Here is a 24,336-nt window from a genome sequence, read left to right as displayed (position 1 = left end):
CAGGCAGAACATGGGGCCCCAGGCAGAGCACAGGGGCCCCAGGCAGAGCACAGGGGCCCCAGGCAGCATATGGGGCCCCAGGCAGAGCACAGGGGCCCCAGGCAGCATATGGGGCCCCAGGCAGAGCACAGTGGCCCCAGGCAGAGCACACACCAAATCGGAGGCCGAGGGGCCCCGCCAACCAAATCGGAGGCCGAGGAGCCCCGCCCACCAAATCGAAGCCCGAGCGGCCCCGCCCACCAAAGCGGAGGCCGAGGGGCCCGGCCCCGCCCACCAAAGCGGAGGCCGAGGGGCCCCGACCACCACATCAGAGGCCGAGGGTCCCCGCCCACCAAATCGGAGGCCGAGGGTCCCCGCCCACCAAATCGGAGGCCGAGGGTCCCCGCCCACCAAATCGGAGGCCGAGGGTCCCCGCCCACCAAATCGGAGGCCGAGGGTCCCCGCCCACCAAATCAGAGGCCGAGGGGCCCCGCCCACCAAATCGGAGGCCGAGGGTCCCCGCCCACCAAATCGGAGGCCGAGGGGCCCCACCAACCAAATCGGAGGCCGAGGGGCCCCGCCCACCAAATCGAAGGTTGAGGGTCCCCGCCCACGATAGCGGAGGCCGAGGGTCCCCGCACACCAAATCGGAGGCAGAGGGACCCCGCCCACCAAATCGGAGGCCGAGGGTCCCCGCACACCAAATCGGAGGCTGAGGGGCCCCGCCCACCATATTGGAGGCCGAGGGGCCCCGCCCACCAAATCGGAGGCCGAGGGTCCCCGGCCACCAAATCGGAGGCCGAGGGGCCCCGCCCACCAAATCGAAGCCCGAGCGGCCCCGCCCACCAAAGCGGAGGCCGAGGGGCCCGGCCCCGCCCACCAAAGCGGAGGCCGAGGGGCCCCGACCACCACATCGGAGGCCGAGGGGCCCGGCCCCGCCCACCAAAGCGGAGGCCGAGGGGCCCCGACCACCACATCGGAGGCCGAGGGTCCCCGCCCACCAAATCGGAGGCCGAGGGTCCCCGCCCACAAAATCGGAGGCCGAGGGTCCCCGCCCACCAAATCGGAGGCCGAGGGTCCCCGCCCACCAAATCGGAGGCCGAGGGTCCCCGCCCACCAAATCAGAGGCCGAGGGGCCCCGCCCACCAAATCGGAGGCCGAGGGTCCCCGCCCACCAAATCGGAGGCCGAGGGGCCCCACCAACCAAATCGGAGGCCGAGGGGCCCCGCCCACCAAATCGAAGGTCGAGGGTCCCCGCCCACGAAAGCGGAGGCCGAGGGGCCCCGCCCACCAAATCGGAGGCCAAGGGTCCCCGCCCACCACATCGGAGGCCGAGGGGCCCCGACCACCACATCGGAGGCCGAGGGGCCCCGCCCACCACATCGGAGGCCGAGGTGCCCCGCCCACCAAATCGGAGGCCGAGGGTCCCCGCCCACCAAATCGGAGGCCGAGGGTCCCCGCCCACCAAATCGGAGGCCGAGGGTCCCCGCCCAGCAAATCGGAGGATAAGGGGCCCCGCCCACCAAATCGGAGGCCGAGGGGCCCCACCAACCAAATCGGAGGCCGAGGAGCCCCGCCCACCAAATCGAAGGCCGAGTGGCCCCGCCCACCAAAGCGTAGGCAGAGGGACCCCGCCCACCAAATCGGAGGCCGTGGGGCCCCGCCAACCAAAGCGGAGGCCGAGGGTCCCCGCCCACTAAATCGGAGGCAGAGGGACCCCGCCCACCAAATCGGAGGCCGAGGGGCCCCGCCCACCAAATCGGAGGCCGGTCCCCGCCCACCAAATCGGAGGCCGAGGGTCCCCACCCACCAAATCGGAGGCCGAGGGTCCCCGCCCACCAAATCGGAGGATAAGGGGCCCCGCCCACCAAATCGGAGGCCGAGGGGCCCCACCAACCAAATCGGAGGCCGAAAAGCCCCGCCCACCAAATCGAAGGCCGAGTGGCCCCGCCCACCAAAGCGGAGGCAGAGGGACCCCGCCCACCACATCGGAGGCCGAGGGGCCCCACCCACCAAATCGGAGGCCGAGGGTCCCCGCCCACCAAATCGGAGGCCGAGGGTCCCCGCACACCAAATTGGAGGCCGAGGGTCCCCGCCCACCAAATTGGAGGCCGAGGGTCCCCGCCCACCAAATCGGAGGCCGAGGGTCCCCGCCCACCAAATCGGAGGCCGAGGGGCCCCACCAACCAAATCGGAGGCCGAGGGGCCCCGCCCACCAAAGCGGAGGCCGAGGGGCCCCGACCACCACATCGGAGGCCGAGGGGCCCCGCCCACCAAATCGGAGGCCGAGGGGCCCCGCCCACCAAATCGGAGGCCGAGGGTCCCCGCCCACCAAATCGGAGGATAAGGGGCCCCCCCCACCAAATCGGAGGCCGAGGGGCCCCACCAACCAAATCGGAGGCCGAGGAGCCCCGCCCACCAAATCGAAGGCCGAGTGGCCCCGCCCACCAAAGCGGAGGCAGAGGGACCCCGCCCACCAAATCGGAGGCCGTGGGGCCCCGCCAACCAAAGCGGAGGCCGAGGGTCCCCGCCCACCAAATCGGAGGCAGAAGGACCCTGCCCACCAAATCGGAGGCCGAGGGGCCCCGCCCACCAAAGCGGAGGCCGAGGGTCCCCGCCCACCAAATCGGAGGTCGAGGGTCCCCGCCCACCAAATCGGAGGCCGAGGGTCCCCACCCACCAAATCGGAGGACGAGGGGCCCCACCAACCAAATCGGAGGCCGAGGAGCCCCGCCCACCAAAAGTAAGTGCGGCCCCAAAAGTAAGTGCGCCCCCGGGTGCAAAAGTAAGTGCGCCCCTGGGTGCAAAAGTAAGTGCGCCCCCGGGTGCAAAAGTAAGTGCGCCCCCGGGTGCAAAAGTAAGTGCGTCCCCGGGTGCAAAAGTAAGTGCGCCCCCGGGTGCAAAAGTAAGTGCGCCCCCGGGTGCAAAAGTAAGTGCGCCCCCGGGTGCAAAAGTAAGCGCGCCCCCGGCCCCGGGTGCAAAAGTAAGCGCGCCCCCCAGTCCCGTGTGTGAAAAGTGCTGCTGTAAAGCTGGTAGCGCTGTTCAAGCACCATGTATTTCCTTCAGGAAATGCCCATCTAATATATAATTGCCTAGAATACTACTTCCTGCAATTTGTGCCAACTTCCGTGGCTTTGTCCGGAGCTAATGTCTGGAGATAATGTCCGGAGCTAATGTCCGGAGATAATGTCCGGAGATAAGTGACGTCACCAGTGTCCTACACCCAGGCAGAGCACAGGGGCCCCAGGCAGCATATGGGGCCCCAGGCAGAGCACAGTGGCCCCAGGCAGCATATGGGGCCCCAGGCAGAGCACAGTGGCCCCAGGCAGAGCACAGGGGCCCCAGGCAGCATATGGGGCCCCAGGCAGAGCACAGTGGTCCCAGGCAGAGCACAGGGGCCCCAGGCAGCCTATGGGGCCCCAGGCAGAGCACAGTGGCCCCAGGCAGAACATGGGGCCCCAGGCAGAGCACAGGGGCCCCAGGCAGAGCACAGGGGCCCCAGGCAGCATATGGGGCCCCAGGCAGAGCACAGTGGTCCCAGGTAGAGCACAGGGGCCCCAGGCAGCCTATGGGGCCCCAGGCAGAGCACAGGGGCCCCAGGCAGCATATGGGGCCCCAGGCAGAGCACAGGGGCCCCAGGCAGCATATGGGGCCCCAGGCAGAGCACAGCGATATTTTGGACCACTGTGCGGTGTTTCAGACCCCCTGTGTGATGTCTGGGGCCCTGTTCTTAAGTATATTAAAGATTAAAGTAACGTATATTAAAGTATATTATAGATCAAATTTGACACGTTTATGAGCACCATTGAGTGATATACTCAAGAATGACATAATTTTTCAACATTTTATGGTTTCAAACTGTAAACACTCCGTTTTTTTTACTTCAACCAGAAAACCTTAACGGTTGATAAAAAACTTGACTGTTCAGGATATGATAAAAGTCATAGTATTCTGAATCTTTAACTTATAAAGATACCTTTACATGGGGTGATTATTGGTTCCAGAGAGGCTTTCGGCCGATAATCGTACACATGGCTGGTGACAGGACAATACAATATAAACGTTCAAAGGTAAACACTGATAACATTAAAATCTAATATATAATTGCCTAGAATACTACTTCCGGCAATTTGTGCCAACTTCTGTGGCTTTATCCGGAGATAATGTCCGGAGATAAGTGACGTCACCAGCGTCCTACACCCGCTCAGGGTGGACAAAGATATATGCCTTCGTGGTGCGCGGCACTTTTCTGATTGGATTGGTTGCCGCCTGCCGCGAGCGACCAATCAGAAATGTGCCGTACTGTCAAGAATTGTCAAGAGCTGGTAAGTGCAGCCATTTTTTGTTCTTTCTTACTATTATTTATTAATTGTATTATTCTTACATTTGAATAAATAAAGTATATATGGATTCTAGACTCCCGATTCTTTAGAATCGGGCTGCCATCTAGTATATATATATATATATATATATATATATATATATATATATATATATATATATATATAATTTTGTTAGAATACATTCACTTTAACTTGCATTTTATTCAATTAACCCCGCGTCTGCTAAGGCGGTATGTTACAATTTATGGATATGAGATACGTCCTGGTAACTAATTGCCTGGATTGCACTATCGCCACTGTATTTATCATCCAGTCAGATATATCATGGGTGAAAATGAGAGCTGCAGGTACGTGGCAGCTCAAACTACTGACTCTCACTTTAATCCATGATATTGTGGACTGAGTCTCTACTACAGCGGTGCTTCTGGTCTCATTTTAAGGACAGTTTCCTTTAAAATATGTACATGATCTAATACAGTATTCTAGCTTTATACAGTAATAGAAATGAATCCTTAATCAGATGCTCCATGTGAGATCTGATTTTTTTTTTTAAGCACCTATAGATTTGAATAGGTGAGTTTCATCTGAGACTCGGAAGAGAGTATGGCATGCCGCAATTTTTTTCACAGTTAGACCTAGGAAAAAACTTGTTAATCTGAACAGCACTATTGAATAACATGGGTCAATGTGTTGTTTGTGTTATCAAAAATTGGATAGCACACGTCTGATTTATACGCTCGTGTACATGAGCCTTATAGCGGAGAATCCCCCCACCTGACTTTATCCAGTTTGAAGGAGGAAAGGAAGAACTATGGGGAATTTGAAAGTCCTACAGTACCAGAGAGAAATTATGTGGAACTACTTCTGTCCCCAGGACTGCCACTAGATATTTCAGGGCCCCATACTGGCAAAATTTCGTGCCTCCTTGAGACTCTGTCCAGTCTTCACTCCACCTCCGTCTCCACCGCTCGCACCTTCCACAGTCCCACCACCCACTCTTGGAAAAACTCCACTTCTGTGCCACATCTTCACCAATCACAGATTAACAGTTCCCATTGAACACAATATCACATACATAGCCAGCAGCTTTTGTTTTGGCCAAACTATTTTTTAAGCCGCCACCATGACAAGGTAGACTCTTTTGGCCAAGCCCTACTCTACTCTAACCTATTTAACATTTGTTAAAATATCCAAAATTCCCTGCATCCATGTACTACTTGTATTGAATAAAGGAAGGATTGTTTTACTGCATCACAGAGTGCCACCTATTTTTTTCTGTTTGACATGACAGTGTCACATTATGTGGTATTAACTTTGCAAAACTTCAACATATCCCAGTAATTCTGAAGGTTTTTTTTGTGACACATTGTACTTTATGATAGTGGTAAATGTAATATTTTTTGCGTTTATTTGCTAAAATAATGGAAATTTTGGGAAAATTTTTGCAATGTTCAAACTTTTAAATTTTATGCCCTTAAATTAGTTATTTTACACAAAATAGTTAATAAATGACATTTGCCACATGTCTACTTTACATCATCATTTTGTAAACACAATTTCTTTTGTTAGAAAGTTATAAGTGTTAAAAGTTTATCAGCAATATCTAATTTTTCCGTCAAAACCATTAAAAAAACAAAAAACATCCCGTTCGAAGTGACTTTTTTGGGGGCCTATGTGACAGGAAATACCCAAAAGTGAAACCATTTTAAAAACAGCACCCTTCAAAGTGCTCAAAATCAACTTTTATGAACTCTTTAGGTGCTTCCCAGAAATTAAAGCAACGTGGAAGGAAAAAAAGAAAATGTTGCATTGTCCCACAAAAATGTTGCTTTAGCATCAAATTTTTCATTTTTCACAAGAGATAAACAGGAAAATGGATCCCAAAATTTGCTTTGCAATATCTCCTGAGAACGCCGATACTTTATATGTGGTGGAATACTACTGTTTGGGCACATGGCAGGGCTCGGAAGAGAAGGAGTGCCATATGGCTTTTGAAAAATTGCGAACGCTATGTTGATTTTGCAGAGTCCCAGATGTGCCTAAAAAGTGGAAACCCCTCACAAGTGATACCATTTTAGAAACTACACCCCTAAAGAAATTTAGTGTATCAAGTATGTGGGACCAGAAAAAAAATATAATTTCATAGAGAAAATTTTTCCCCCATAAATCACACAATCAGGCAATGTACAGTACTCCTGCTGAATTCAACACCAAAGAACATGTAGTTGACTGGACTCACCAAATATGCATAAAAATCAAATATTTATAGTATAGAGGAAAATGTCATTTTGTCCCGCAAAAAACAAGCCTCCAAACACCAATCAGCTGAGAAATAAAAAAGATATAACTCTCAGAATACAATGATGCAAAAACAATTCTTTTACTTAGAAAAATAGTTTTTCTTATTCAACACAAAAGAAAATGGAGTAAATTGAACTCAACAAATATGCATAAAAGCAAATATTTATTAATATTAAATTTAAAACATATTAAAATAAAAGAGAGGCCTAAATGAGTGACACAAGTCATGAAAGACAGGCGGAGACCCAAAAGACCACAAAAGAACAGAGCAAGAGGGCTCACAGAGTATAATCCTAAAAAAATTATTTTATTGGAGAAAATTAAAATGCAAATTTAAAACACAGAGACTACTGAGCACAATGGAGGAGCAAAGTGACTGACATATAAATTGTACAATCTATGTCATCAAGGGCAAATCAGCCCTAGGAATAAACCTGAGCCAGATGAAGGATAAATACTTACAATGGAGTCCACACAATATGTACAGATTAGCCCTACAAGTAAGACCTATCACATGGTGACTGGTGAAAATCAGTCACAATAGTGGCCAGTGATAAGGGAATCTAAGCTGGAGTAATCCAGAACATGTGAGGAAATGCCATGTTGCAAAACAAAATAAAAATGCTATGATGATAGCTATAATACTTACTGGCAAAAAATGTCAGGAAGGATGCTCCCCGTCACCCCAACGCATGTTTTGTTTAGAACTTCATCAGGAGGCGGTCCAATTTTCATGGACTGACAGAATGGAGAAGAATTCTTTTTACCATCGTCTCCTTGTCCGAGAAAATCAAATTACACTTTGATTAAACTATGATAAAACTGTGATCAGAGTGTGATTAGCATATTCAGATCGATACTTTTGGATGAAAAAAAAATATGATGCTGTGACCCTTCCCTGTTAGTAAGGGAAGAGTCGGATTTCCATATAACTCGGACGAGGATCGCAACGTAATGTTCGGACTGGCTGTCGGCTCTCCCCACCCGGACAGCTGCAGTCTGAGCATTGCATTACGATCCTCGTCTGAATTATACAGCCGTCTGACTCTGCCCTTATACTGAACTAGCTATTGAACCCATTCTACACCTAGGTGGCGAGCATTTTTAATGGTACATTTTTGTGCTATTTTAAAGGGAATCTCACTCTTTCTCATCATCGCCGGTGAAGAAGCTGCTACACCTGACATCCTGGAGATAATGATGCTATAGTGCAGTATGCCCCGACTCCGGAGGATTCAGGCAGAAGGACACATCTTTTCTCACAAAACTGCAAATCAATCTGCTCAGCCCGTCCTACTCATATTCAACTTGACAGGGTCCTTTTATGGCATGCCATGATATTAGGCCTCTACATAGTCAATGGGTGGTCTTCAATAGCATGGCCAACTGTTGAAGTCCTCACATATTTTTCCATGTGCATTATGAACAGAAAAAAATGCACCTGCCTTTTTCACTGCTTTCATTGTTATGTATTAGACAGTTGTGAAACTCCTTCTCTTACAAATGGATACTACGCGACAACAAGGAGAACATTCCGTATTATGGAGACCGTACAATACCAGTGTAATGAGGGTTATTACACTCCTGCTGGGACCAACGCAGACTGGTTAGAATGTCTCCCAAGAGGCTGGTCTTCTACCCCAAGCTGCATCAGTAAGTCTTACTATCACTAATTACATACATTCAGCGTTACTTAATAGTAAGTATAGTGTAAGCTCTTCCCATAGTAATCTCAGAAGATTGGGAAGTACCAGACAGCAAAAGAAGGGTGGACTCATCTGATAGAACTTTTACAAAAATTGGAAGCAGAAAGGCTACGCAAGGATTATTTGCTTGCTATCAGGGTTTTTTGGTATTTTTTTGCCTCCAGATTAGGATTTTGAATTATTATTAGCTTAGTAAAGTGTATTATCTGATTTCTGTACATGTTTCTCCTGAAATGTAAAGAGTTTAGTGATATGGTAAAGCTATATAAATAAACATAGAATTTATGCTTATAACGATATTAGTGATAATAGTTACATCTTCTCAAACATTTTTTAAATGGAACCTGGTGACAGGATTTACACTTAGAAGGTATCATACCGCATTCCACATTATTATGCCAATTGGATTTATGTGTCATGAAGATGTAATTTTAAATTTTTCAAATCAATCACTTTATGGTACTTTGGTCCAGGGCTCTTTGGTTAACTGAAATCAATCTCAAACAGCTGTTACAATTAGTTTGCCAGATTATCTCAATTACAGGAAAACCGCTTAAGAAGGATGTTCCAGATTACTAAGCAAACCATAGGTTTCAAGCAATATGGGAAGGAAAAGTTGCCAAAAAGCATCAAATAGTACAATGACTTGGATGAGGTCACCCCAACGCATGTTTTGTTTAGAACTTCATCAGGAGAACATTAGATATTTCACAAAAACGTAAGCATGACCATGTGTAATAATTATAGGGGATAATTCAGGAGACTTTTTGCGTGGAACAAGACAACAGGACACAGTTTTATAAGTGGTAAAGTTTATATTATCACACGGTGATTCAAACAGGTGCAGAGAGAAACTCAAGTCCACAACACTTGGTGCAAATAATAGACGCAGCTTAGCAGTTAATAGGAAACTTCAGAGGTAGATGCAAACAAACAGAAAGTCTATGAAGCACAGTTATTCTTGAGGAAACTTGACACGAATAGATCCTTGACTTAGTCCAGACACAGATAGATATGCTGTAAGGCAGTTCAAATCATATCTTAGCTCAACCAGGGAGGCCTGATTAATAGTCTCAGGTTTTGCAGAGCAGCAAACAGCTTACATGTCCTGCAAATGCAGATGAAAGTAACACGAGCAGCAGATGAAGGAGGATTACTGAACACTGGTGTATGCAGCAGGAACTCAGAGCAGAGTGGCAGGATCTCCAACACAGGTTCACAGGAGCAGGTGCAGGTGCAAGGCCAGGGAGTAATCAGGAGCTGGATGCAAAACATAATAATCTAGCACAGACTGAAGGCTGGGGTGGAGTTTTATAGCAGGAAGACAAGTGCACATGAGACCAAAGACGCCATGTTGGAAAAGGGCAGTAATGCACGAAAAGTAAAAAATGTTCAGAGTCCTGACATTACTCCCTCCTTAGAAGCGGCCTCAGGACGATCCTGGACCTGGTTTCTCAGGGAATCTCTGATGAAAACGAGAAATCTTCTGTTGGGCATTGATGTTTTCCACAGGTTTCCAAGAGTCTTCCTCAGGGGGATATCCCTGCCATCTTATCAGATATTGGAGCCGATTCCTGCGAATCCTGGAATCAATAATTTCCTCCACCACAAATTGTTCTTGCCCATCAATCAACACAGGCTGCGGAGGTGACACAACACGTCCCTGGAAGGTATTAGGAGATACAGGCTTTAGTAAAGATACATGAAAAACTGGGTGTACCTTCATTGTCCTAGGTAGCTTCAGCCGGCAGGCCACAGAGCTCACAATACCATTGATCTTGAAAGGGCCAATGAATTTCTGTCCAAGTTTTTGTGAAGGAACGTTTAACTTCAGATTCTTAGTTGCTAACCACACGGAATCTCCTACCTTGAACATGGGTGCAGGTTTACGGAATCTATCAGCCGATCTCTTATAACGTTCTTGAGCTGTGGTCAGGGATTCCTTCAGAACCTCCAGATTTTGTCTCATCGCAGTCAGCCTTTCCTCCACTGCTGGAACCGGAGAATTAATTGGAGACCTAGGTAAAATACACGGATGATAACCCAGATTGGCAAAGAAAGGTGTAAATTTAGTGGAGGCGCTCTGAGAATTATTATATGAAAATTCGGCTAACGGCAACAACTCCAACCAATCATCCTGGAGATGGCTGACATAGCATATTAGATATTGTTCCAGCGTCTGGTTGGTACGCTCAGTCTGACCATTTGTCTGGGGATGGTAAGCAGAAGAGAGACAGACATTAATATTGAGTGCAGAGCAAAACCCCTTCCAGAATCTTGAAGTGAACTGTACTCCACGGTCAGAGATGATCTCATCCGGCACCCCATGCAAACGAAAGACATTCTGTATAACCAAGTTCACTGTATCTTTAGCTGAGGGGAGGCCGGTGCATGGAACAAAATGAGCAGCTTTAGTCAGGCGATCAACTACCACCATGATTGTATTCATGCCCCCCGATGTAGGCAGCTCCACAATAAAGTCCATTGATATAGACCCCCAAGGGCGGGATGGAACAGGTAATGGTTGTAGAAGAACCGTAGGTGCCACATGAGGAGTCTTGTAATGGGCACATACCTCGCAAGAGAGAACATAGTCCTTGGTATCCTTCAGGCAAGTTGGCCACCAGAAGAATCGGCTCAGGAACTCTTGTGTCTTCTGTACCCCCTGTGACCAGCCAACTTGGAGTCATGTACCAACTTGAGGATCTGCAGACGGACGACCTCCGGGACGTAGATACATCGATCTCTGAACCACATGCCACCCTTAAAGACAAGATTAATATCCACAGGTGGGTTGGCCAGAAATACATCACCTTCATAGGCCTCCCTGCACTCCTTCCACAAGTCCTGATCGTGGATAACTCCGATGAAATTGGCATCAGATAGAATGGTCTTGGACGGGGCTCCAGGTACAGAATCCGCAGCATGGATTCGGGATAAAGCATCAGCCTCCCCATTACGAGAACCTGGACGGTACGAGATAACAAGTTTAACTTGATTTAAGAATAAGTTCCAACGAGCCTGACGAGGAGAAAGACATCTAGCGGATCTAAGGAACTCTAGATTGCGATGGTCAGTTAGCACTATGATCTGTTGTGCAGCTCCTTGCAGATGATGCCTCCAATCTTTGACAGCCGCAATAATAGCCAGCAATTCCTTGTCTCCCACTTCGTAATTCTTCTCTGCTGAGGTTAGTCTACGGGAAAAGAAAGCACAAGGATGTAGCAGACCCTTCTCTCCAGTTCTTTGGGAGCGAATAGCCCCCAAAGCATTATCAGAAGCATCCACCTCCACAATGAAAGGATGTGTTGGATCTGGGTGTATCAACAGCGGTGCTGATGTGAAACAGATCTTCAGCCGATCAAAAGCTTCTTGAGCCTCTGATGACCACTTAAATGGCTTTTCCTTCTTTGTCAAGGAAGTAATGGGACGGACAATATCAGAAAAATTTCGAATGAAGCGTCTGTAGAAATTTGCAAAACCAATAAAACGTTGGACCTCCTTAACTATCTTGGGTGCCGGCCAGTCAAGGATAGCCTGAATCTTACCAGATTCCATGTTCAGCCCCTGGGGAGAGATGATATAACCCAAGAACTGTATCTCAGAACGATGGAACTCGCATTTCTCCGGCTTGATATACAGTTGGTTCTCTTTCAGACGTCTTAAAACAGTTTTGACATGTTCTTCATATTCCTGTAGAGAGTCAGAAAAGATTAGTATATCGTCCAAATAGATCACCACAAACTGGTCCAACAAATCTCTGAATATGTCATTAACAAGGTGTTGAAATGCTGCAGGGGCGTTACAAAGCCCGAAGGGCATCACAAGAGATTCAAATTGTCCATACCGGCATCTGAATGCTGCCTTCCACTCATCCCCTGGACGAATACGCACCAAATTATAAGCCCCACGAAGATCGAGCTTAGAGAACACCTTAGCATGGCGGACTCTTTCCAGTAATTTGGGAATCAGAGGCAAAGGGTAACGGTTTCGTACGGTTACCTTATTGAGTTCCCGATAGTCAACACAGGGTCTCAGGGTCCCATCCTTCTTCTTTACAAAAAAAATGGGTGCCCCTGCTGGTGAGGAAGAAGGTCGTATGAAGCCTTTGGCCAGATTTTCATCAATATACTCCTTTAAGGCTTGAAGCTCAGGTGCCGCCAAAGGGTATACGTGACCAAAAGGAATATCTGCCCCAGGAAGCAACTCAATGGAACAGTCATAATGCCTGTGTGGAGGAAGCTGATCTGCATTCTTCTCGTCACAGAGGTCAGAGAACTCTTTATATGCTGGAGGTAAAGAAAATACCTGTACATGTGGTTCCGTAGCCGTGGATTCAGGGACAGCTTCTGTTAACGCTGAGTTGCTTCTTGTTGGAAAGATAATCTCCTTTGTCTCCCAGTTGATAATTGGGTTCTGAGAATGCAACCAAGGAATGCCTAAAATCACAGGAAAATGAGGAGAAGAAATTAGCAAGAAAGAAAGTTGCTCCTGATGATTAGGCTCCAACAAAATTTCAAGGGGTACGGTCTCCTGATCCACAGGCCCAGAGATTAAAGGTGACCCATCCACTGTTTCCATGGTAATTGGAGAGGCTCTTTGCTGAATTTTAATACCATGTTCCTTGGCAAATGCGATATCCATGAAATTGCCACCTGCACCAGAGTCAATCATAGCTGAACTGGAAATCCACTGTCCTGAACACAGGATCTTAATAGGGAGAGAACAGTGAGAGTTCTTTTCCTTCAGCTCCTTGGGGAGTGAAGTCATAGAAAGTGAATGGAATACAGCATTTAAAGGCAGGCTACATTCAGAGATGTCAGATTCATCATCTCAGTTGTCATACTCCCCTATTGCTGCTAGCACCTTGTTAGGCCGTCTAGGACACTTAGGACAATTGATCAAAGAAGTGGTCAGACTGGCCGCAGTAGAAACATAGACTTTCACGAAGGTGATGCTCCCGGCGCTCATTGATCTCGCGTCTCTGAACGGAATCAATTTGCATGGGCACCTCCTCCACCTCCCAAGAGGTTTTACCTGCAAGCTCTTTGGAAGGAAGGGAAAAGTTAGAAATACGGTTATATGCAGCAAATTTCTCCTGCCTACGCTCAGTAAGGCAAATGTCTATGCGCACACAATGCTGTATAAATGTCTCTAGTTCTTGTGGTGACTCTGAGCGGGCTAGTTCATCTTTTATAATACTAGACAGACCCCTTTTAAAAATAGGTAATTGTGCATAACTGTCCCAATTGGTATCTACCGCCAATCTCCTGAATTCAGTGGCATACTCAATAACAGAACGTTTAGCCTGGCGTAAAGACAACAAAGCAGATTCAGCGGTTGCACGGCGATTAGGGTCATCAAACATTAATGCCATAGCGGCCAAGAAATCATCCAAGTCTTTTAACCGTGGGTCACAAGACTCAATCATCGGATTCGCCCAGGCGAGCGCTCGTGAGGTCAGTAGCATTATTACACACAATACTTTGGATCTATCAGTAGGAAAACGGTCAGCATGCACATCAAAATATAGCATACATTGATTCACAAAGCCACGAAATTTGTTGCGATCACCATTAAATCTGAATGCAGGCAACTTAGGTGGGCTAGCTGGTGGCGGTTGCCCAGAGGGTAAAGTCACTTGTGCAGCTATTTGCATGCTTATGTCCTGAAAAGCCCGTCCATATTGGGACTCTATGCCAGCAAGTTTGTTTTCCTAGGCTGCCATGCGATTGCTTAAGTCCTGCAAAGTTTGTCCAAACACTTGTTGATTGTGTTCAAAGCTTCCAAACTTCTTTTGCAGACCTTCCACATCTTTCTGCAGTGATCTAATTATGGAAAACACCTGCTCTAATCTGCTCTCTGCAGTCATTGTTCCAGCAGTCTCCTTTTTTTAATGGCTAGATTATCCTGTAATAATTATAGGGGATAATTCAGGAGACTCTTTGCATGGAACAAGACAACAGGACACAGTTTTATAAGTGGTAAAGTTTATATTATCACACGGTGATTCAAACAGGTGCAGAGAGAAACTCAAGTCCACAACACTTGGTGCAAATAATAAACGCAGCTTAGCAGTCAATAGGAAACTTCAGATGTAGATGCAAACAAACAGAAAGTCTATGAAGCACAGTTATTCTTGAGGAAACTTGACACGAATAGATCCTTGACTTAGTCCAGACACAGATAGATATGCTATAAGGCAGTTCAAATCATATCTTAGCTCAACCAGGGAGGCCTGATTAATAGTCTCAGGTTTTGCAGAGCAGCAAACAGCTTACATGACCAGCAAATGCAGATGGAAGTAACACGAGCAGCAGATGAAGGAGGATCACTGAACACTGGTGTATGCAGCAGGAACTCAGAGCAGAGTGACAGGATCTCCAACACAGGTTCACAGGAGCAGGTGCAGGTGCAAGGCCAGGGAGTAATCAGGAGCTGGATGCAAAGCAGAATAATCTAGCACAGACTGAAGGCTGGGGTGGAGTTTTATAGCAGGAAGACAAGTGCACATGAGACCAAAGACGCCATGTTGGAAAAGGGCAGTAATGCACGAAAGGTAAAAAATGTTCAGAGTCCTGACACCATGGTAATGTGAAGAGATTTGTGGCTAATACACAGCACAGACGGGTTTGTGCAGATAAAGGCATAATGAGGAAGGTTTCTGCTAGACAAATTCATCAGATTAAGAGCGAAGGTGCTAAAATACCATTGCAAAGCAGAAAACAGGCATTTGAAGCTGATGATGATGCTGGAGTCCCATGAACCTAAAGGTGTAGGATTCTACAGATGCATGCAGTTTTGCAGAAATCTACTATTTGGGCACCTCTGCTTAGAAGCAAACATAGTTGCTGTAGACCCAGACATACATAAAGACTAGTTTTAAAACAGTCTTGTTTACTGAAAAGTGCCATGCAACACTGGATTGTCCAAATAGATGGAGTAGTGGATGGTTGGTTGATGGCCACCTAGTCCTAACAAGACTGTGACATCAGCAAAGAGGTGGTGGAGTCATGTTTGGGGCCAGAATAATGGAGAGAGAGCTGGTAGGATACATTAGGGTTCCTGAAGAAGTGAAAATGACTTCAGAAAAGTATATAGAATTTCTGACTGACCACTTTCTTCCATGGTACAATAAGAACTGTGCCATTCATAGCAAAATCATGTTCATACATGAGACTGCACCTTCTTATGCTGCAGAGAATACCTCTCAGTTATTGGCTGCTATGGGTACAAATGGAGAGAAACTTATAGGTTAGCCACCATCCTCCCCTGACCTCAACCCTACTGAGAACCTTTTGGACTATCCTCAAGCAAAAGATCTATGAGGGTGGGAGGCAGTTCACATCAACACAGCAGCTGTTGGAGACTATTCTGACTTCATGCAAAGAAATGCAAGCAGAAACTCGCCAAAAACTTACAAGTTCAATGGATGCAAGAATTGTGAAGGTGATATCAAAGAAGGGATCCTAGGTTAACATGTAACTTGGCCTGTTAGGATGTTTTTGATTGAAAAAGCGTTTGATTACAGTAAATGTGACCTCTTAATTCTGCAAATTCAAGAAATGAGCATTTTCAGTTCTTTACAATCTATAAAGTTTTTGGAAACTGTTGTGCATAGTAATTTGGAACAGTGCATTTTGAGTTTTTTTAGTTTTGAAAAAAATACTGTTATCATTGGAAGATTTGTCCAATAAAATATGATTTATTCTCTAGTGCAGGGGTGGGGAATATTTTTTTCTGCCAGTGGCCATTTGGATATTTATAACATCCTTCGGGGGCCATACAAGTTGCGCGCTAAGTCCGCCCACAAGTACATCCTTGCACTGGTGTCAGGACTTAATCTTTCAGGGCACGTGCCTCAGTATTCAGTAGTCAACATTGCATTGCAGGCGGACAAGAAGGAATGAATGGGCTGATGGCTGTCAAAATACAGCTGCAGGCACCAAGTCCCCAGGAATCTGCCAGGGGGCCAGATAAAAGGTCATCAATGACCAAAAACAGCTCACGGGCCTGAGGTTCCACACCCCTGCTCTAGCAGTTGATGATTTTAACATTGTAGTGACTCATTTGCATCGACCATTTAGGAAAATCAGAGAAAAATAGCATTCAATAATAATTTGGAAGGTGATGTAGAAGCGTTTTATCAGTCTAACACCCTTTTTAATGATCTCTGTATTATCCCTAACACTAAATGTATGTGTTTAAAAATGAAATGTAATTGTCCCTTCTCTCCTTGCTTGAGGGCAGCGGACTAGTTTGGGACCGTTGGCAATCAATGCTTCTGTGCGTTGGGAGCACGCCCACAGTAGTGTCACTGACATCTCGGGTTGTGCTGTAAGAGCAGGGAGAAGGAACAGAGGTAAGGCTTCTTCTCCATCTCCCTGCCCATACCAGCATGTCAGTCTCACTATTGGGGATATGCTCCCACTATGCAGAACCAGAAACAGTGGCATGGGGCTGCTTGTGGATTAAAGATGCAGCATGACCCATCCATGTTAACGAAGTCTTAGGTGTCATTCAAATGTCCATTCATTTTTCACGTATGCGTTCTATTCATTGTTTTCACTAGAACACATGACCATTATAATCTATGGGGCTGTTCACATGGCTGTGTTTTTTTGTGGACCAGGTGTCCATGTAAAAATCACAGACGTGCGGTTTTTAATTGGATCATGGATCACAATTACCCATACAGGTCTTTGGGTCCATGAAAATCACAGAGAGCGCACAGATGGCATCAGTGTATGATCCGTGTGCTGTCTGTGAATAACACTGTAATGGATAGGGGAAGCTTTGTAATTTAATTATTTATTCATACGAACAAATCCCCCATGAAGCTCTGATGGTAAAATCTGACACATGGGTCAAACACACTGATGAAATTCGGATCAAACACACTGAGGAAACTAGACTGTGAAAAAAATCAATGACGCCTGAATGAGGTCTTATGCAATAGAAAAACAAGCCAAAACAAAAGAACAGCTGTTCTTAGGGTACTGTCACACAGTGCAATTTTGATCGCTACGACGGTACGATTCGTGACGTTCTAGCGATATCGTTACGATATCGCAGTGTCTGACACGCAGCAGCGATCAGGGACCCTGCTGAGAATCGTACGTCGTAGCAGATCGTTTGGAACTTTCTTTCGTCGCTTGATCTCCCGCTGACATCGCTGGATCGTTGTGTGTGACAGCGATCCAGCGATGTGTTCGCTTGTAACCAGGGTAAACATCGGGTAACTAAGCGCAGGGCCGCGCTTAGTAACCCGATGTTTACCGTGGTTACCAGCGTAAACGTAAAAAAAACAAACAGTACATACTCACATTCCGGTGTCTGTCCTCCGGCGTCTCAGCTTCTCTGCACTGTGAGCGCCGGCCAGCAAGAAAGCGAGCACAGCGGTGACGTCTGACGTCACCGCTGTGCTTTCCGGCTCTGCTGCTTACACAGTGCAGAGAAGCTGAGACGCCGGGGGACAGACACCGGAATGTAAGTATGTACTGTTTGTTTTTTTTACGTTTACGCTGGTAACCAGGGTAAACATCGGGTTACTAAGCGCGGCCCTGCGCTTAGTAACCCGATGTTTACCCTGGTTACCCGGGGACTTCTACATCGCTCCAGTGCCGTGATTGCAACGTGTGACCGCAGTCTACGACGCTGGAGCGATAATCATACGATCGCTGCGACGTCACGGATCGTGCCGTCGTAGCGATCAAAATGGCACTGTGTGACGGTACCCTTAGAGTAAAAACTTGCAGATAAGTAAGTGCCCTTATACAATAAGAGTGCAGACTGATCATATTACATTGTGTGTGAACCCAGCCTTAGGCAGTTCACAGGACAGCTTTTCCTATTTGATTAATATAATCATAAAACTTGAATGCACTTTTCATTTAGAAATGTCATGTGGAAGGTTGGAAGCTGTGGAAAATGGCGGATTCTACCCAGTAAGACCAATATATACAGAAGGAGATGTGGTACAATTCTACTGCAAAGAATACTACTCTGTTAAAGGCTCAGAAATAATCCAGTGCTATTCCTTTGGATGGGACCCCCAGCCTCCCATTTGTGAAGGTAATCTGAATTTTAGGGAACAGAATTTCGACATACTAGTGTCACCTGCAAATGTTTAGCAGAAGCAGAGTGTTATACTACAGATACAGATCGGTATTGTACTGATTGGTAATTCAGCACCTGAGATGGTGCAAATCAATCTGCAGGACCCGGCCCAGCGGTCACGCCAGTGTTCTATGGCTGCTGTTCCTGAGAACCACCTAACACGTTCCGGCAGTCGCAGCTCTTCTTCTAATTAAACAAATCACAGCCCAAGCCAAGATAAGACTCATATGAATCTGTAGTAAACTCACTGCTAAAAATGTACTGTTTTTTTGCGGTGAATTTATTACAGATTCATGTCATTGAGGTCATCACCCCTTCAATCGGGATGGGGGGTGACTGGGATCTTAGAATTCTACAGATGGAACTGAAGTGGATTTACCAGATGGTCTCAGTTTGCCCCTGGGTGCTTAAATGAACAGCTAAACTTTGGTTATGTATAATGAGTTTCCTGCACTCAAAATAACATGTTCTAATTCAGGTCTAAGAGCAACGTTACGTTGCTTCTTGTGGAGAGTGACATACCGGCTCTGACATGCCAAGGTAAGGAGGCTTATTCACCGTGTAATGGTCCTCTGGGAAATTTAATATGCAAATTGCTTCTTCAGAGAGGAAGTGGACTTGAACTCTTTAGCGCCACGTGTTGGAAAGAATGCTGCTTCCAACAGGTGGCGCTATATAGATCAAGACCTCTTCCTCTATGAAGAGGCAATTTGGATATGTTCTAATTCATTCACTCTACTATACCCATAAAGAAAGCTTGGGCTTTAAACACATTGACCCGAATGGGTACTCCTGTTTACCTTTATTCAGTACATGTGTATTTAAGTTGAGCGCTCATTACATACTATGCACACTACCTATGGGACACCATTTCCCTATGTGTCTGTGACGCCTCATCTTGTGACACTTGTTTGGGCATGATGATAGCTAAGTATGCCTTTTGACATAGAAGCACCCAGTTTATCACGCCTGAGGAATCTTGATAAAGGGGAAACTTGCTGGTTTAGCACTGGAATAAGCAACTGTTCATGTTCTGTGTTTACAGGTAAGCCCTTAGGAATTCTAATTTGTTTATCTATTATTACATGTAATTATCTTCACCAATTACTTTGACACCATGTACTGTTTATTGCTATTGAATGATCTGGACAATAAGGCTGCTTTCACACTAGCGTCGGTACGGGCCCGTCGCAGTGCGTCGGGCCGACGTACCGACGCATGCTGTGAAATAAATGCCCGACGTGGGCAGCGGAAGCAGTCTTACGACGCTTCCGCTGCCCCATTGCAAGGTCCAGGGAGGAGGGGGCGGAGTTTCGGCCGTGCATGCGCGGTCGAAAATGGCGGACTCGACGCACAAAAAAAGTTACATGTAACTTTTTTTGTGCCGGCGGTCGCCAAAACACGACGCAACCATTGCACGACGGTTGCGACGTGTGGCAATACGTCGCAATGCGTCGGTAATGTAAGTGTATGGGGAGAAAACAACTTTGCAGGATGCGTTTTATCTCCTGAACGACGCATTGCAACGTATTGCAAACGACGCTAGTGTGAAAGTAGCCTAAGAGGTACTAGCCTCTCTCCCTGTACCACAATTGCTGGGATCTACACTTACATTTGAGGGTATTTATATATATTTTTTGTTTGTTTGTTGAATATTATTGACTGATTAGCTTAATTGAATTTTGGTTATATATCTGGTTACAGCACATTGCAGCTTTATATTTCTGGTTCATACATATTAATCCGATATGACCTATAGCCAATATACGCTTGGTCTCATTCCGTAGAACTAGTAAAACAACAAAGCCACATAAAAAATACCATGGCTCAAGGAATGCAAAATATACCAACTTTATTCACAAAATTTGAACATAACAATAAAAACACCAAAGTACCTCACAACGCAACTTAGCATCACCTAGGGCTGAGGCAATACAAATAGTTCTTGCTATACCGCACTAATATTGACCCCGTAGTTGGATGTTAATAATACATAGTAAAAATGAACCTTCATTACAATATCACATGCAACAACTGGTATAGATATACCTAAGTGGGAAACAACCGAAGGAGTGCTCTCACGAGTTCTAAGTCCAACCAGAGTCCTGTAGAAGCGGATATACACGTGCATAGATAAACGTAAATGTATTTACCAAGTGGCGTGCCAAAGCTTAGATGAACGTCCCACCCCGATGAACGTCCCTTCCGGAAGAAGAACAGGCGAAACGCGCGTCGGGGTGGGACGTTCAGGACAGCGGTCAGGTCTATCCGCCTGAAACTCCTGCAGAACCCGCCGCAAATCAGGGGAGATGGCAGACAAAATCACCCCCTCTTTGAGAATACCAGCCGGTTCAGAAACTCCCGGAGAATCAGGCACAAAACTCCTTGAAAGGGCATCAGCCTTCACATTCTTAGAACCCGGAAGGTATGAAACCACGAAATCAAAACGGGAGAAAAACAGTGACCATCGAGCCTGTCTAGGGTTCAACCGCTTGGCAGACTCGAGAAAAGTCAGATTCTTGTGATCCGTCAAGACCACCACGCGATTCTTGGCACCCTCAAGCCAATGTCGCCACTCCTCGAATGCCCACTTCACGGCCAACAACTCCCGATTGCCAACATCATAATTACGCTCAGCAGGCGAAAACTTTCTAGAAAAGAAAGCACATGGCTTCATCACAGAGCCATCAGAACTTCTCTGAGACAAAACAGCCCCTGCTCCAATCTCAGAAGCATCAACCTCGACCTGAAAAGGGAGCGAAACATCTGGCTGACACAACACAGGAGCCGAAGAAAAATGACGTTTCAGCTCCTGAAACGCCTCAACGGCCGCAGAGGACCAATTCACCACATCCGCACCTTTCTTGGTCAAATAAATCAGTGGTTTGACAACACTAGAAAAATTAGCGATACAGCGACGGTAAAAATTCGCAAAGCCCAGGAATTTCTGAAGGCTCTTTACAGATGTAGGCTGAGTCCAATCATAAATGGCCTGGACTTTAACTGGATCCATCTCGATAGTAGAAGGGGAAAAAATGAAGCCCAAAAAGGAAACCTTCTGAACTCCGAAGAGACACTTAGACCCCTTCACAAACAAGTAATTAGCATGAAGGACTTGGAACACCATTCTGACCTGCTTCACATGACACTCTGTCATGGTTCCCAATGGCAAGGGAACGTAAGAAACATATAAGTAACGAACGAGCTCTCGGGTGATGGAAACTCGAGCTAAATCTACCACACAACTAACAGTAGCCAGGGAGCATACCTACGGCTTCCTATATGCCACGCGCCAGCCGGAGGACTAACTACGCCTGGTAGAGGAAGAAACAGACCTGGCTTACCTCTAGAGAAAGGAATAACTTACAATTATATTTGAAATTCAAAAACCGAGATCTATCTCCGGAAAACACCTCTGGTGTAGGGATTTTAGGTTCAGAAATAGGAGCATGTATAACAAAATCTTGTAAATTTTGAACCTTCGTAGCAAGATTATTTAAACCTGCAGCCAAACTCTGAGGATCCATCTTTAAACAGGTGAGCTCAGAGCCATTCAAGGATTATAAGGAGAGAAAGGCAAAGGCTGTAATTAAAGCTGAAATACAACTGATCCAACTATGGAGCAAGCATAGAGGAAAAAGGGAAAAAAAAAAAAATTTACAGACTTCTTTTTTCTCTCCTTTCTTCTGCCAATAAGTTTAACACTGGCCGGTCATACTGTCATGGTTCCCAATGGCAAGGGAACGTAAGAAACATATAAGTAACGAACGAGCTCTCGGGTGATGGAAACTCAAGCTAAATCTACCACACAACTAACAGTAGCCAGGGAGCATACCTACGGCTTCCTATATGCCACGCGCCAGCCGGAGGACTAACTACGCCTGGTAGAGGAAGAAACAGACCTGGCTTACCTCTAGGGAAATACCCCAAAAGATGATAGCAGCCCCCCACATGTAATAACGGTGAATTAAGAGGAAAAGACATACACAGTATGAAAGTAGATTTAGCAAAGAGAGGTCCACTTACTAGATAGCAGAAGGATACAAAAGAGGACTTCACGGTCAACTGAAAACCCTTTCAAAAACCATCCTGAAATTACTTTAAGACTCCTGTGTCAACTCATGACACAGGAGTGGCAATTTCAGCCCGCAAGAGCTTCCAGCTACAGAGAATTACAAAAACTGCAAACTGGACAAAAGGTACAAAACAAAAGGACAAAGTCCACTTAGCTGATCAGCAGACTAGTAGCAGGAACATGCAACCGAAGGCTCTGGTTACAATGATGACCGGCAAGGAAATGACTGGAGAGCAAGGCTAAATAGGAAACTCCCAAACACTGATGGAAGCAGGTGAACAGAAGCAGCAAAGTGCAAACAAGTCACCAGTACCACCAGCAACCACCAGGGGAGCCCAAAAAGCGGATACACAACAGTACCCTCCCCTTAAGGAGGGGGCACCGAACCCTCACAAGAACCGCCAGGGCGATCTGGATGAGCCCTATGAAAGGCACGAACCAAATCCGAGGCATGAACATCAGAGGCAGTTACCCAAGAATTATCTTCCTGACCATAGCCTTTCCATTTAACCAGATATTGAAGTCTCCGTCTGGAAATACGGGAGTCCAAGATCTTCTCTACGACGTACTCCAATTCACCCTCCACCAGCACAGGAGCAGGAGGTTCAGTAGAAGGAACCACCGGTACCTCATATCTCCGCAACAACGACCGATGGAACACATTATGGATAGCGAAAGATGCCGGGAGGTCCAAACGAAAGGAAACAGGGTTAAGAATCTCCAAAATCCTATAAGGACCGATGAACCGAGGCTTAAATTTGGGAGAAGAAACCCTCATAGGGACAAAACGGGAAGACAACCACACCAAGTCCCCAACGCGAAGGTGGGGACCAACACGACGACGACGGTTAGCAAACTGCTGAGTCCTCTCCTGGGACAATTCCAAATTATCCACCACTTGTCCCCAAATCCGATGCAACCGATCCACCACCGCATCCACTCCAGGACAATCCGAAGATTCAACCTGACCAGATGAAAAACGCGGATGAAACCCTGAATTGCAAAAGAAAGGAGAAACCAAAGTGGCAGAACTAGCCCGATTATTAAGAGCAAACTCTGCCAACGGCAGAAAGGCAACCCAATCATCCTGATCCGCAGACACAAAACACCTCAAATAAGTCTCCAAAGTTTGATTAGTTCGCTCCGTCTGGCCATTGGTCTGAGGATGGAATGCAGACGAAAAGGACAAATCAATGCCCAACCTGGCACAGACTGCCCGCCAAAATCTAGACACGAACTGGGTACCCCTGTCAGAAACGATGTTTTCCGGAATACCATGCAAGCGAACCACATTTTGAAAAAACAGAGGGACCAACTCAGATGAGGAAGGCAACTTAGGCAATGGCACCAAATGAACCATTTTAGAAAAACGGTCACACACCACCCAGATGACAGACATCTTCTGAGAAACAGGGAGATCCGAGATAAAGTCCATAGAGATGTGCGTCCAAGGCCTCTTCGGAATAGGCAAGGGCAACAACAACCCACTAGCCCTAGAACAACAAGGCTTGGCCCGAGCACACACATCGCAAGACTGCACAAAAACACGCACATCTCGAGACAGGGAAGGCCACCAGAAGGATCTAGCCACCAAATCTCTGGTGCCAAAAATTCCCGGATGACCTGCCAGAGTAGAAGAATGAACTTCCGAGATGACTCTAGTGGTCCACTCGTCAGGAACAAACAGTCTACCAGACGGACAACGATCAGGTCTATCCGCCTGAAATTCTTGCAAAGCACGTCGCAAATCTGGAGAGACAGCAGACAAAACCACTCCATCCTTAAGGACACCAGCAGGTTCAGAATTCCCAGG

At 46.8% G+C, this 24,336-nt stretch overlaps 1 protein-coding gene across 1 annotated transcript in view; it reads left to right on the top strand.

Moving 5' to 3' along the window:
• Window positions 1–24,336, top strand: part of LOC143788516 (coagulation factor XIII B chain-like) — a 149,681-nt gene that overhangs the window by 22,689 nt on the left and 102,656 nt on the right. Inside the window, exons 4-5 of the mRNA XM_077278227.1 lie at window positions 8,100–8,276; window positions 18,227–18,403. Of these exons, the coding sequence (XP_077134342.1) occupies window positions 8,100–8,276; window positions 18,227–18,403 (354 nt within the window). The remainder of the gene's footprint in view (window positions 1–8,099; window positions 8,277–18,226; window positions 18,404–24,336) is intronic.

Source organism: Ranitomeya variabilis, chromosome 8 (assembly GCF_051348905.1).
Source record: "Ranitomeya variabilis isolate aRanVar5 chromosome 8, aRanVar5.hap1, whole genome shotgun sequence".
Taxonomy (NCBI): Eukaryota; Metazoa; Chordata; class Amphibia; order Anura; family Dendrobatidae; genus Ranitomeya; species Ranitomeya variabilis.
The sequence above is the reverse complement of the archived record's forward strand: the minus strand, read 5'-3'. Positions and strand labels throughout refer to the sequence as shown.